We start from the raw sequence: 14,019 nt of genomic DNA on the forward strand, positions 1-14,019 counted from the left end.
TCCAACCCAGACATAGCCATCTGACCAATCGAAATCTTGTGATAGGTATAGCCGAAACCAATCTCTAAAGCCTCTCTTTTCCTCTAGACTACTTATCATCTGCATTTCAGTTTATTCTTAGACAGACTAAGGAACTAGTTTACGAGAACAGTGACCAGCCCCTCCTTGGCAATATTTAACAAAAGACTAAACAGTCTAGAAATAAAACAGCCAAAATTGTTAGTGACTTACAGTAGAAAACAATAAAGAGCACTGTCCTCAAATAGCTTACACCATTTCAGATATACTGATCTACAGCTACAGTGGACAAAATATATCTAGACACTCTTCTCTTTGCCATCAGCAAAAATCTGCTTGCAAAATGAATTCAATCTCCATGCCAAAAAGAATTAACCACTTCTTCAAGTCATATAAACACTGTTTACATCTCCACCACAGCATGTATCACATTATTATTATAAATGACGGTCATTTTTACATCCTTGGGATCCAACACACTGCTTGATACATAATATGCTCCACAAATGTTCACTGCATAAATGAATACACTGGTTTTAGAATGTTTAGATATTTAACAAAAAAAGACTGAATAATTAATGGATGAATAAACAAGTTGTGGCATATACATACAATTACAGAATATTATTCAACCATGAAAAGGAATGAAGTATTGCTACATAAACAAACCTAGAAAACATCATGCTAAATGAAAGAAGCTAGACATAAAAAGCCACATATTGTATGATTCCTCTAATATGAAATATTCTGTATAGGAACAGAAAGTAGACTGATGATTACCAGGAGAGAGGCTGAGGGGAATAATCACTTAATGGGCACTGGCTTTCTTTTAGGGGTAGGGAAAATGTTTTGAAACCAAAGGTGGTGATTGTACAGTATTGTGAGCATACTAAATGCCACTTTATAAATTGTTCACTTTAAAATGGTTAATTTTTTGTTATGTCATTTCACTTTTATTTTTTCAAACAATGACTAAAGACAAAATGCCTCTCACACAATGAGTTGAAGAGGTGGAAGGCAAGGACTTACACATCAACCTGCAAGTAAAATCTGGTCTGTTTCATTCTCTAAGAAAAGCAAAACAACATTTCATTTTGAGATTAACAAAGAAACTTGATAACATAAAACCCACTTCTGAACTAGCATAGCTTGTAAAAATTGAAAACTTTCTCTTGTTCTAACTTTGGAAAGAGAAAAATATTAACTGAATAATGAACAACACCATGCATCTCCCTTTTTTCCCCCATGAAAAACTCTAGTAAACTGAGCTCTGCTGCAAGCACTCTTCCTCAGAAGCACAAACAAATTTCAAAGAAGAATTTAGGTATCTTTTAAACTTCACTTAAAGGGAACATGAATTTAACCCAGTGGAACTATTACCATAAAATGCTGGTTTCAGAGGCAAGGATGACACCAGCATTTAAAGATTCTGACTTAATGAAATTTACTATTCATCATGGGCTAGTCTTCTCTGAACTTTAGTGAAACTAGGCCATCATTTGGAATTTTTTGGCTCCTTACCTCTGGACGCAATAGATTTAATAATAATTTGAATCAATGGATTTCATTAAGTTCAACTGATCCATTTAGAGATAAACAGTGATACATCTGAATTTTGTTTATTTTTCTTTATGATACATCTGGATATTTTTAATTAAAAATGACTTCTTGTTGTGGTAAAATGTACCTAAAATTTACCATTTTAACCACATTTAAATGTACAGTTCAGTGGCATTAAGTACATTCACATTAATACAATTACCACCATCTATCTCTAAAACTTTTTATCTTTACAAATGCAAATAGAAACTGTAGCCATTAAACTCCCATTCCGAATCCCCAGGCAATTCTACCTTCTTTTCTGAGTTTGACTACTCTATATACTTCATTTAAGTGAAATCATACAATATTTTTACTTTTATGTCTCGCTTATTTCACTGACCATAATATCTTCAATGTTCATCCATGTTGCAGTATGTGTCAGAATTTCCCTCCTTTTAAAAACGAAGTATTTCATTATATATCTATATATATACACACACACTACATTTTGTTTATCCATGGACATATGGGTTGTTTCCACCTTTTGGCTGTTGTATATGATAATTTTTATTATATAGCAAATGAAACTGTGGCTACAAAGAGGATACAATCAGTTCCAAAAACATTTGTATAGAATGACTAGAAAGATTTAGAGATGTATAAACAAAAGAATGCAATTTTAGGAAAATTCTTCTATTTTGTCTCAACTCAGCTTAAAATAGAAATGTAAATACAAAATGTTGAAGATTACAGAATATGACATTACAAAGTAAGCTACAAGTGAAGATATAAAGCTATAGTAAAGCAATCTATTTTTATATATTACTCATAAAACAGTGTAGTTATGCTAGCAACAGCTATTATAAGGGCTATTCTTGATGCCTTACTATGAAGTGTCACATAGAGCCTTAACAGTTATAATATGAGCACGCTATCATTAAACACAAGCCAATTAACCAATGTTTCCTCAATCATGAAAGTGGTTTTCCATTTGTAAATGACCGTACTTCACAGCTACATGAATCAGAAGAAAATGGAAACCCTACAGAATGGGAATCAAATTAACATTTGTGATTAGTCCCATTTTAGCTTGAGACCCACAAACAGCCCTCTCAAGTCTACGGTTCTAATGTGCAGAGCAAAGCAAAGATCATGAACTGATCACTTGGAAAACTACTCTCCACTCAAACAATGTGCTTTTCTTTCCTCTTCTATGAAACAGAGATGAGTACACCACTGTTATGAAGAACAAATGAAACCAAAGCTCAAAACGTGCCTACTACTTAGCAATAAGCACTTAATAAGTGCTATAATCATTATTCAGTTTAGATACAAATAATTATCTCCACTTATGTTAGAAACCTATTGTGGTTCAACCTCCCTGCTCATATGCTGTAGATGTAATCTGACAGTACAATGTAAACCAAATGTAACACTCATTTCTTCAAACAAAGGTACAGAATATCACGTTAATGAAAGAACTATTTTAAAAATGATGACATGGCATACATTGACAACTGAAGTAGAGAGAAATAAGGATGATGAGGGCATGACAACTTCAAAATATAATTTGAACACCAAACGGCTCTAACTTCATTTCCAATACATATCCCCAAGAATCCTCTGATGGAGCACACTGAACGTTTTGGCTTCATCTATTAGCAATACCTTTTCTTTCCACCTGGAGAATTTCTTTCCACCCTCTTTATAGTCTCAGTTCACGTTACTTCCTGTAGTCCTTCCCAAAATCCCCAGGCAAAACTATCCCTCCATGACCCCAAAGCACTGAGTTGACAATGTTAGTAAAGCAATCCACACACTGTATTACAGTTAAGTTCTACAAGCGTGTCTCCCCCAGTAGCCTCTTAAGTTCGACACTGGTACCCAGGGCCACAGTCCGTGACACTGAAGGCACACAAGATGTTTGATGAATTGAAGTGGATTCTGGAATTTTAGGGCTGGGAAGGGCCAAAGGGGCCGCCAACACTTGCTTTCGGATGCAAAAGTGCGACACCAAGAAGACTAAGCGAGCTGCCTAAATTATAGACAGTGACTGTGAAAGAACGAATACTCAAGTTTCCTTTCCCAATAAAATTCATGAGGACAAGACTGTGTGTCTGGCTGATTGCTCCCAACTGGTTCACCCAACAAAGAATCGGAGTGTGTAATACATCCTCAATTAAGTGTTTTCCATTACAAAACAATATAAATGTCAATCCATAAACGCTGGAAACACACAAATCCTAAAGTTAAATTTTGCGCCGGTCTTGTATCAATTCCCAATTATAAAAATCCTGAGAAACCGGCAAAATCACCTTGTACGGCAACATGTTATATGAAAATAGTATTTGTAAAACACTTAATCCTTTCTGGCATTAAGACATTTAAAGTGAAATCTGTTTCCAGGCTCACAGATTTACAGAAGCCTATCTACACAGAGTGAGTAAGGTAATTAAAGCGGACATACAGTATATACTCAAAAAATTTATTTACACAGTGCAGGCTATGTTAAACGCTAATAAAATGCAAGTGACAACTTGCCTTTGTGGGAACCAGACACAAAGATTCACATTTTGAGGAAGTTCAAGTTTACCGGCCAACAGCCACACCACGATTTGCTGCCGTCATAGACGGGCCCTAAGGAGAAGTACTGCTTCCAGCAAGTCAAATACTTGGATTTCATCAATGGCGAGACAAAAGAGGCAAGGTGCGCCCAATGCACAAATGCTAAAGTAAACAATCAGTCTCCTTTGCGACCGTCAGGATTAGAAGACAGCCTGAGTCCTTCCAGGAAATTCATGTAAGCAGGTCCCCAGAACTCGCTGACAAACACTGCAGCCGAAGGCGGGTATGAGGCCAAGAAAGGCCAAGGAACCACTGCGACCCCTCCAGGAGGGCGTGGGGACGGCCGAGCACAACTAGGCACAAAGGTAGAAACGCAACATCTGGGCGGGTCCCGGCGCCACCTCCGAGTCTCAAGGCCTCCACGCGCCCCGGGGGCCAGACGCTCAGACCTAGGACTACCGGTCCCCTCGTGGTAGGCAGGTGACCGATTCCACTTAAAGGAGGCCGCAGGCCTTCATGGACCCCAAAGCCTACATGCCAAGTCAACCCCACAGAGAGGCCGCCCCGTCTCTCAGCAACGGCCGCAGCCAAGAGCCGCCGCCCACCCCGGCCCGGATCAGCCTGCCCGCGGCCTTCCTCCTGCTGTCCCCTATCCCGCAGGCCAAATCGGGCTGGTCTTAATCCCGAACGGTCTGTGGGGCCCCTTCTCCACTCGCTGGAGTGCGGGGCGGTGGGAGAGAGCAGGGGCTACAAGGAAGGTCGACCGAGGTGCCACTGCCCCCTCAGCACTCACCATGGCGACTCCCCAGAGCCTGCAGCAAGCAGCACCCGCCCCGCGCGTAGCCTCCCGCGGTCATGTGACGCTGCGGCCCCTCCAAGCCCCGCCCTCCCTAGCCCCGCCCCCGGGCCCTACAGGCGGCTCATTGATTGGCCTACTTCTAGGAACCCGAGTCTCGCGTGCTTATTGGCCCTGTCACTTAACGCTAGATGGACGGAGCTGAGCGCCAGCCAGTCTCACCACAGCGTGCGAGAGTGGGCGGAGCAGTGCAGGGCAGTGGGGATCGCCCGGCGGCAGGCAGGAGACAACAGGAGGGAAAGGCAGTGTGTGATGAGTTTGTCAAGAAGGAATGGAAGGAGGGGGAGACGACAAGTCCACGTTCACCGCATCTGCGTTGGCGAGTGCGCTATTGATGCGCATGCGCAAAAGGAAGACCCTGATTGGTTTGTGGGACGGTCTCAACGTCCTGTCCTAACCAATCCAGATGCGCCGGGGGTGGGGCCTGGCTCTCACTGGCCGGTGCAGCCTTTGCGCGCGGGTTTCGTTGACCCGCGGCGTTCACGGGAGTTGTTCGATTTAGTGCCGGCGCCATGGGGTCGGAGCTGATCGGGCGCCTAGCCCCGCGCCTGGGCCTCGCCGAGCCCGACATGCTGAGGTGAGTTCGGCCGCGCAAGGCCAGGGCTGGGCTTCCGCCTCGCGGCCCTGGGCCCTCAGGTGAGGTCCGCGCCCTTCCCAGGCGACGGGCGGCGGGGGAGTGACGGGGAGCGCTGGGGCCGGGCGGGGTTTAGGGCCTACTTCAAGAAAAACTTCTCGGCCGTGAGCTTGAATGAGATGGCAAGAAGGGCGATAGCAAACGGCGATGGCACACGTCCCTGGGAACAGCCAGCCCTGTCCGTGGGTGGCACACGGTGGCAAAAAAATGAGCCAGGGAGAACTTTCCGTTCATTCCGCCAACGCCTACTGCAGTCGGGTTTATAGCGGCGAACCCGACAACGAGGCGCAGACCCCGCTGTCTGTAAGGGCGAGGACTGTGTAGACCTTAACCGGGCAATGCGCCAGAGCCACTGGGCTTGAGGTGGAGCGCGGCCAGCCACTGGGCTTGGGGTGGAGCGCGGCCTAGCGGCTGCCTTTAACACAAAGAAACAAACAAAACTCGGAAAAGCAGGCGCCGTTCCCGCTGAGGCCGGATTGATGGCAGATGCTAGGCGAGGAAAGATATGGCAAGAGCAGCCCAGGCAGGGGCGACAGCTCCTGTAAAAGCCTTGAGATGGGAAGCGGGATCCGGGGTTCGAAATAAAGCCATTGTAGCTAAAACGTGGAGCAGTCAGGCGAGGGAAGGCAAGGAAAACAGCACTTAAAAGATCTGAAGACAAACCTGCAGGACTCGGTAGTCATTTAGAACAGTGGTTCTCAAAATGTGGTTCCTGGACCAGCAACAGCCATATCATCTTGTCACTTGTTAGAAATACAAATTCTTGGGTCCCACCTCAAGCCTGCTGATCAGTAACTCGGCCTGGGACCCAGTAATTTGCAAGTCCTCAAGGTGATTTTCGCCTACAATTAAGCTTAAGAACTACTGATTTAAAGGAAATAGGAGGAAAGGAGGAACCCTGGTCTAACCTGCCTGTCTCTGATAGTTCATGCTTGTTCCAGTAATGGAAGGAGGAAAGAAGGGTAATTTTTTGGTCAAAATTTAACTTCCTTTTGCCTGAAAGCATTTGAGCACAGTGATGTTTGGAGGCAGTGCTGGTTCTGTCTTCCTCTCACCAGAGGATATGACCTTCATTCCCAGCCCCAGATAAACGAGCCACAGGAGTTAGGCTTAGTGTGAAGCTAACCAGGCTGTATTCATTGTTTACCAACGTGTTGAGCAAACTTCTGAATAAGTTGTAGCGAACACACTGCCCTTTTAACCAGGAAAGCAGAGGAGTACTTGCGCCTGTCCCGGGTGAAGTGTGTCGGCCTCTCCGCACGCACCACGGAGACCAGCAGTGCAGTCATGTGCCTGGACCTTGCAGCTTCCTGGATGAAGTGCCCCTTGGACAGGGTAAGTAGGTCCCACCGAATGTCTGAATAATCCAGTGCAACATTGAAGCTCTTTTAACTTTTGGTTGAACTAAACCCTAGTAAAAACTCTTGTTTTAGAATTGTCCTGGGTATTCTTGTGTGTTTTTCTGGAAATACTGTAGAATCATTTTGCATTGGAAAATATTTTTTTGCCATGTTTTCTTTACTCTTCACTGTTTTCCCTGACCACCTCTTTCTCGGCTAGATGCCATCTTCCACATTGCTGCTAGCATTACCCTCCTTTTAAAGCACGTATTTCCAAACCCCTATGCTTTTCTTCCAATGTCACAGTGTTTGAGAGAACAAGCTTTGGGATCAGTCAGGAGGAGTTGCATGTTGAGATCAAATCTCCACACTAGCTACCTCTGTTAGCCTCCAGTGTCCTCATCCATAAAGTGAAGATAAAATATCCAATTTCGCTGGATTATTATGAGGATTAAATGTACATAACACCATTAACACAGCACCTGTGTCATAACGATACACTCATTAAATGGTAATACTAAAAACAAAGCTTTGTTGATGACCATCAAACTCTCCAGCCTCTCTTGAATCCTGGCCTCAAGCTGCAGTATTCACTTAACAGACTCTGCACGTCAATGATTTGTGGCTTTGAAAATGCAATACCTTGTTTTTTTCCTGCAATGCTCTTCTGGCAAACTCCTATTTGTCTTACATGACCTTGCCTTATTGTTACATTGAAACTTTCCTTAAGTCTCCCAGACAGAGCTGGTTTCCCACAGTGGATCCTCCTGTTTCTTTTCCTAGTTTCCTTTTCCTCTTTCTCTCCTGCGCGCACACACACACACACACTCTCTCTCTCTCTCTCTCTCACACACACACACCACCCCGCCCCCTACTCCACTCCCGCTACTTCTCTCCTTCCTTTTCCCAATAAATTACACGTTAGCACCTTTGTATAAACACAAGTAACCATCTATGTGTTTCCTGTGGTTTTTTACTGCCTATTTTGACTATATTAATATTGTGTTATAATTTTAAATCATCTGTGCATATGCATGACTGCCTGCCTTTGCATAGTTTGAACTCTTTGAAAGCAGTACTTCCTCAGCCTGACATGATTACCAGTTTTTTGACTAAATGAAGCTAAACCTTTAGGTAGAGTGACTTGCCACAAAATTAATTTTGAAAAGTTATACTGCTTATTAAACAAGTGTTTAAGGGTACTAATATATAGAACTTAAGGTTTTTATGATTTGTGTATGTGTTTTTCCTTTCACAGGCTTATTTAATTAAACTTTCTGGTTTGAACAAGGAGACATATCAGAGCTGTCTTAAATCTTTTGAGTGTTTACTGGGCCTGAATTCAAATATTGGAATAAGAGACCTAGCTGTACAGTTTAGCTGTACAGAAGCAGTGAACATGGCTTCAAAGATACTAAAAAGGTATGGGGCATAAAGAACCTTAATTGAAAATGTATACCAATAGGCCGGGCGTGGTGGTTCACGCCTGTAATCCCAGCACTTTGGGAGGCCAAGTTGGGTGGATCATGTGGTCAGGAGTTCAAGACCAGCCTGGCCAACATGGTGAAACCCCATTTCTACTAAAAATACAAAAATTAGCTGAGCATGGTGTCATGCACCTGTAATCCCAGCTACTTGGGAGGCTGTGGCAGGAGAATTGCTTGAACCCAGGAGGTGGAGGTTGCAGTGAGCCGAGATTGCACCACTGCACTCCAGCCTGGATGACAGAGCAAGACTCCGTCTTGGGGCGGGGCGGCGGTGGCGGGCGGGGGGGGGGGGGGGACTAGAAAATTTATACTGATAGATACAAATTATCCATTGTCCTATTCTGGTTAATTTTCAGTCTTAAAAAAAATGACTCATGTTAAGTGACAGCACACATATCCATTTTAAAAGCTTGTAAGTTCTGGTTGATACTTTCAGTCTCTTTTCAAATAATATTTTCTAACAGATAATTCTGCAATAACTTCTCCTTTAGCTATGAGTCCAGTCTTCCCCAGACACAGCAAGTGGATCTTGACTTATCCAGGCCACTTTTCACTTCTGCTGCACTGCTTTCAGCATGCAAGTAGGTATTTCATTAAACATTCAGAAAAGTTACCAATTTACAAGTGGGTTTTTCATCCCCAAGGAATACTTCTAACTTAGTTGATATCAATTCAGAGCATATTTTCCCCTAGAAATAATATTAGGAATATTGGCCAAGTGACTATATTCCCAGTTTATCCCATAATGTAGCTAACAACTTGGAACTAGTGTTGCCAGAATTCCACTAGCCAAATAGCAGCTGTATACATATGCTGGGAATTCTGATTTCAGTCTGCCTTTTGTAAGAGATGATATCTGTCATTAAAACAGTCTTCACATGTGATTTTTCTGCTCATATTTTTTAAAAAGTACTGGTTGGGCCAGGCGTGGTGGCTCCCGCCTGTAATCCCAACGCTGGGAGGCAGAGGCAGGAGGACTGCTTGAGGCAAGGAGTTCAAGACTAGCCTAGACAGCATAATAAGACCCCAATCTCTTAAGAAAAAAAAAAAAAAATTAGCTGGGTGTCAGCGCATGCCTCCAGTCCTGGCTTCTCATCTACTCGGGAGGCTGAAGCTGAAGGCTCACTGGAGCCTAGGAGTTCTTGGTTATAGTGAGCTATGGTCACGCTACTACACTGCAGCCTAGGCAACACAGCAACACTGTCTCTTAAAAAAAAAACAAAAAAAAAAAACACTGGCTACAACTGTTCTTCAAGGAATTTATAACATTTTAGTGATAAATTCTCACATCTGAATCTTACAATTGTGGGTTATCTATGTGTATGCTGAAATGTTACCTTGGAAATATTAGTAATTGTTGATAATCTTTGTCTAAAGTTATCTTATTTTTATCTTGCCAGAAAACTCCTTAGAAAACAAAATGTAGTTGGCCCTTAAAGAATGGATTTCTCACTACCTACCCACTAATTTTGGTATGCTTGGCTCTATTAGGTACATACCTAGGAGTATTAATTGGCATTTATGGAAAACATCTCTTCAATTCAACAAAAGTATGTGCATATACAGAGGGAGTGCAGCTGATATTGTAGAAAACAGAGAGAATAGTCAACTCTACTTTTGAAACCATATTACGCTGAGTAAGAAAAGGTCTTGACAGGTCTATTCTGAAGAAAAAGTTTATTTTGTGTTTGTAATTAGTGGTTGCTGTGGAGTCTTATTAGGAAAGTTTATTTTCAAGGTGGGGTGGGGTTGTTACATTCCTGTAATATAAATATCCTGTGAGTTAAAATGAGTGGAACAAAAAAGTCCTATGATTGTCATTCATTAAATTAATCTGAGATTTACTAAAGAGTTCTAAAAGTCATGAAGCACTACAGCAAATGTCTTTTATGTGCCCCTTTTGTCATAAAACAGATCCCATGTGCATTTTAACTCTCAGTCCAATAAACAACTAAACAACTTAGCATAGATAATAACATGTTTGGAATGAAGGAAAAAAACTAGACAGAGGCTCTTGAAGCATGGTCAAAAAGAAAATAAGTTGATTATCTGGTTGCCCAGAGAAGAAAACTGTACAGCGCTTGAGAAAAGCAACTTATGAAATTGTTTTGTAGGATTCTAAAGCTGAAAGTGGATAAAAACAAAATGGTAGCCATATCCGGTGTAAAAAAAGCTATATTTGATCGACTGTGTAAACAACTAGAGAAGATTGGACAGCAGGTCGACAGTAAGTATTCTGTAGTTCAAGAATGCGTCATTTGAAAATGTAGTACTTTTGCTTGTAAAAGTCAAATATTTTCAAATATGTAAACTGGCTGCTTCCTAAATTCCGTATTACATGTGGACCAGGTATGTTTTTATTGATGTTTCTAACTATGATTCCATGAATCTATGCCTGGAAAATGATTCTCAAGTCTGACAAGAGGCCCAAAAGAGAGGTCTAAGATCATTTCTCTTCTCCTCATATTTGATCAGTTAAGATGTCTAATTTTATTTGTGATCCAAAACATGCCCAAATACTGAAATTGAGAACAGGAGAAAAATTAACCTTGATAACACTTCTTAAAGGAGAACCTGGAGATGTAGCTACTCCACCACGGAAGAGAAAGAAGATAGTGGTTGAAGCCCCAGCAAAGGGTAAGTTTTACTAACACGGTACTGACGTTGACATTTTATGCAGTGAACAGCCCAGTGCTGCTCTAGCAGCTTGCCTGACAGGAGTCCAGTTTTAAGTAAATTCTGACTGTGAATCATTTGATAAGACCAGTTTTCCAAGCAATCAGTAATGGAAGTAACATCGTTATTGGGTAATTAAGAATATGGCTGGTCTGGCACAGTGGCTTATTCCTGTAATCCCAGCACTTTGGGAGGCTGAGGCGGGAGGATTGCTTGAGCCCATGAGTGCGAGACCAGCCTGGGCAGCTACAGCTAGGTATTTGTCTTAAACCTGGGCATGGTCTGATGGGAAGTCCCTAGTTGTATAACAAGTCAGCTGGTTGGCTGTTTGTGATTGGCTGGGGATTATTTTTGTCTTTCGGAGGTTCTTTTTCCCCGACAAAAGAAATGTTTCCAAGTTAGGTTCCAGTTTGCTTATAAGAGCTTTAGCTACAAAGACAATCTCAGGCAAATGGCTGCATTATTGTTTTAATACCACCTACTGGCTATGTGATTTTTTGGGTTTTTTGTTTGTTTGTTTGATTTTTGTTTTTTGGTTTCTCTTTTTCTGAGACATGGCCTGGTTCTCTCACCCATGCTAGAGTGCAGTGGCACGGCCTCGGCTCACTGCAGCCTCCGCCTCCTGAGCTCAAACCATCCTCCCACCTCAGCCTCCCGAGTAGCTGGGACTACAGGCATGTGCTACCACACCTGGCTAATTTTTGTATTTTTGATAGAGATGGGACCTCACTATGTTACCCAGGCTGGTCTTGAACTCCTGGGCTCAAGTGACCCGCCCCCTTCACCTCCCAAAGTGCTGGGATTACAGGCATGAGCCACTATGCCCAACCACTGGCTATGGGATTCTAAGAAAGTATAATTTCTGTGATCCTCAATTTCCTGACCTATAAAATGTGATTAATATTATCACCTATTACGGAGTGTAGTAGGGGTTAAATGAAATAATGCTATTTAAAGTACTTGGTTCAGTGCCTGTCAAGCACCAGTTAAGTGCTTGATAGACGTTAGCTATTATTAGATGTCTTGGAATGCTTGGAGTGTAAGGGAGGGAAAAAAGTGATAGCTAAGCTAGGTGTGATAGTGTGAGCCTATAGTCCCAGCCACGGTCCCAGCTACTCAAGAGGTGGAGGTGGGAGGATCATTTGAACCTAGGAATTTGAGTGCAGCCTGAGCAACATTACAAGACCCCATCTCAAAAAAAAGTGATAACTGCTGTTTCTTTCAGTATCTTTTCTATTTTAGACAATTTAAACAAGTTTACCTTTTTTAAAATTTCATTTCTAAGCTAAGAATTTTGAAATTGCTTTTGATAATTTTCTGTCAGAAATGGAGAAGGTAGAGGAGATGCCACATAAACCACAGAAATATGAAGATCTGACACAGGATTATGAAGAATGGAAAAGAAAAATTTTGGAAAATGCTGCCAGTGCTCAAAAGGCTACAGCAGAGTGATTTCAGCTTCCAGACTGGTATACATTCCAAACTGATAGTACATTGCCATCTCCAGGAAGACTTGACGGCTTTGGGATTTTGTTTAAACTTTTATAATAAGGATCCTAAGACTGTTGTCTTTAAATAGCAAAGCAGCCTACCTGGAGGCTAAGTCTGGGCAGTGGGCTGGCCCCTAGTGTGAGCATTAGACCAGCCACAGTGCCTGATTGGTATAGCCTTATGTGCTCTCCTACAAAATGGAATTGGAGGCCGGGCGCAGTGGCTCACGCCTGTAATCCCAGCACTTTGGGAGGCCGAGGTGGGTGGATCACCTGAGGTCAGGAGCTCGAGACCAGCCTGGCCAACATGGTGAAACCCCATCTCTACTAAAAATACAAAAATTAGCCAGGTGTGGTGGTGCATGCCTGTAATCCCAGCTCCTCAGTAGGCTGAGACAGGAGCATCACTTGAACGTGGGAGGCAGAGGTTGCAGTGAGCCGAGATTGCACCGCACTCCAGCCTGGGTGACAGAGCGAGACTTATCTCATAAATAAATAGATAGATACTCCAGCCTGGGTGACAGAGCGAGACTTATCTCATAGATAGATAGATAGATAGATAGATAGATAGATAGATAGATAGATAGATAGATAGATAGACGGAATTGGAGCCATTTTGCTTTAAGTGAATGGCAGTCCCTTATTCAGAATATAAAATTCAGTCTGAATGGCATCTTACAGATTTTACTTCAATTTTTGTGTACGGTATTTTTTATTTGACTAAATCAATATATTGTACAGCCTAAGTTAATAAATGTTATTTATATATGCATTCAAGTTGTACTTGTCATCAGTTTGGGGGAAATCCTTCTTATGCTAAAAGCTATGTCATCTCTAACAGGAAAAAGCCCAGGTTCCTGTCCACTGAGCCACACTGCCCACCAGACCACAAACTCAAATCAGACTTTAAAACCCTGCTCAGCCACTTATCACCTGTGAAACCTTTAGCAAATTAATTAACTTTTTTATGCCTCATCTATAAAGTAGGAGTAGAAATGGTACCACCTTGTAGATAATATGGAGGAGTTTCTGAGCCAATACATATAAAGCATTTAGGACAGTACCTGCTATGAGTAAGTATTTAGAAAATATTAGAAGAGAGAAAGAATCTCACATGGAGGTCTCATAATGAATTAAACATTACCACCTTTTTGTAAAATCAAGCTTTTTTTTAATATCTACATATTGAAAAGTGTAAACTTAGTAAATACTACTTATTTTAAGACTATGGAAAAGGACCTTTTCATGGATGGTAAGAAGTTGCTAAAGGCATCATGCCAGACATGATTTTAACTAAAATTAAGAATATATGATATAATTAAATATTTCCATGATAAAAGGATTGCATCCAAATGTTTAAAATCTACTTAGAATGACATCAGTAATAATGGTTGCCTTTTATCTGCTACAG

General features: G+C 42.0%; 2 protein-coding genes across 6 annotated transcripts in view; one reads left to right on the forward strand and one right to left on the reverse strand.

Moving 5' to 3' along the window:
- VPS35 (VPS35 retromer complex component) overlaps positions 1-5,313 on the reverse strand; it is a 29,827-nt gene extending 24,514 nt beyond the window's left edge. The window contains exon 1 of one of the 5 annotated variants that reach the window (XM_024349820.3): positions 5,144-5,313. Coding sequence is in view for 1 of the 5 variants with exons in the window: in XM_001161536.7 (XP_001161536.1) it covers positions 4,919-4,921 (3 nt within the window). In the remaining 4 variants the exon portion in view is untranslated. Of the gene's footprint in view, positions 1-4,101; positions 5,008-5,143 lie in introns of those variants that run through there. The other 4 variants (XM_063797098.1, XM_001161536.7, XM_009430730.5 and 1 more) reach the window with 4 other exon arrangements.
- On the forward strand, positions 5,182-13,380 carry ORC6 (origin recognition complex subunit 6). Its single transcript, XM_001161833.8, has 7 exons — positions 5,182-5,558; positions 6,821-6,950; positions 8,214-8,377; positions 8,934-9,023; positions 10,557-10,669; positions 11,011-11,079; positions 12,443-13,380. The coding sequence occupies exons 1-7, from the start codon at positions 5,494-5,496 to the stop codon at positions 12,568-12,570; spliced, it is 759 nt and encodes a 252-aa protein (XP_001161833.3). The 5' UTR covers positions 5,182-5,493; the 3' UTR covers positions 12,571-13,380.
- The last annotated feature ends 639 nt before the right edge of the window (positions 13,381-14,019 follow it).

The sequence above is a fragment of the Pan troglodytes genome, chromosome 18 (assembly GCF_028858775.2).
Source record: "Pan troglodytes isolate AG18354 chromosome 18, NHGRI_mPanTro3-v2.0_pri, whole genome shotgun sequence".
NCBI classification, from domain to species: Eukaryota; Metazoa; Chordata; class Mammalia; order Primates; family Hominidae; genus Pan; species Pan troglodytes.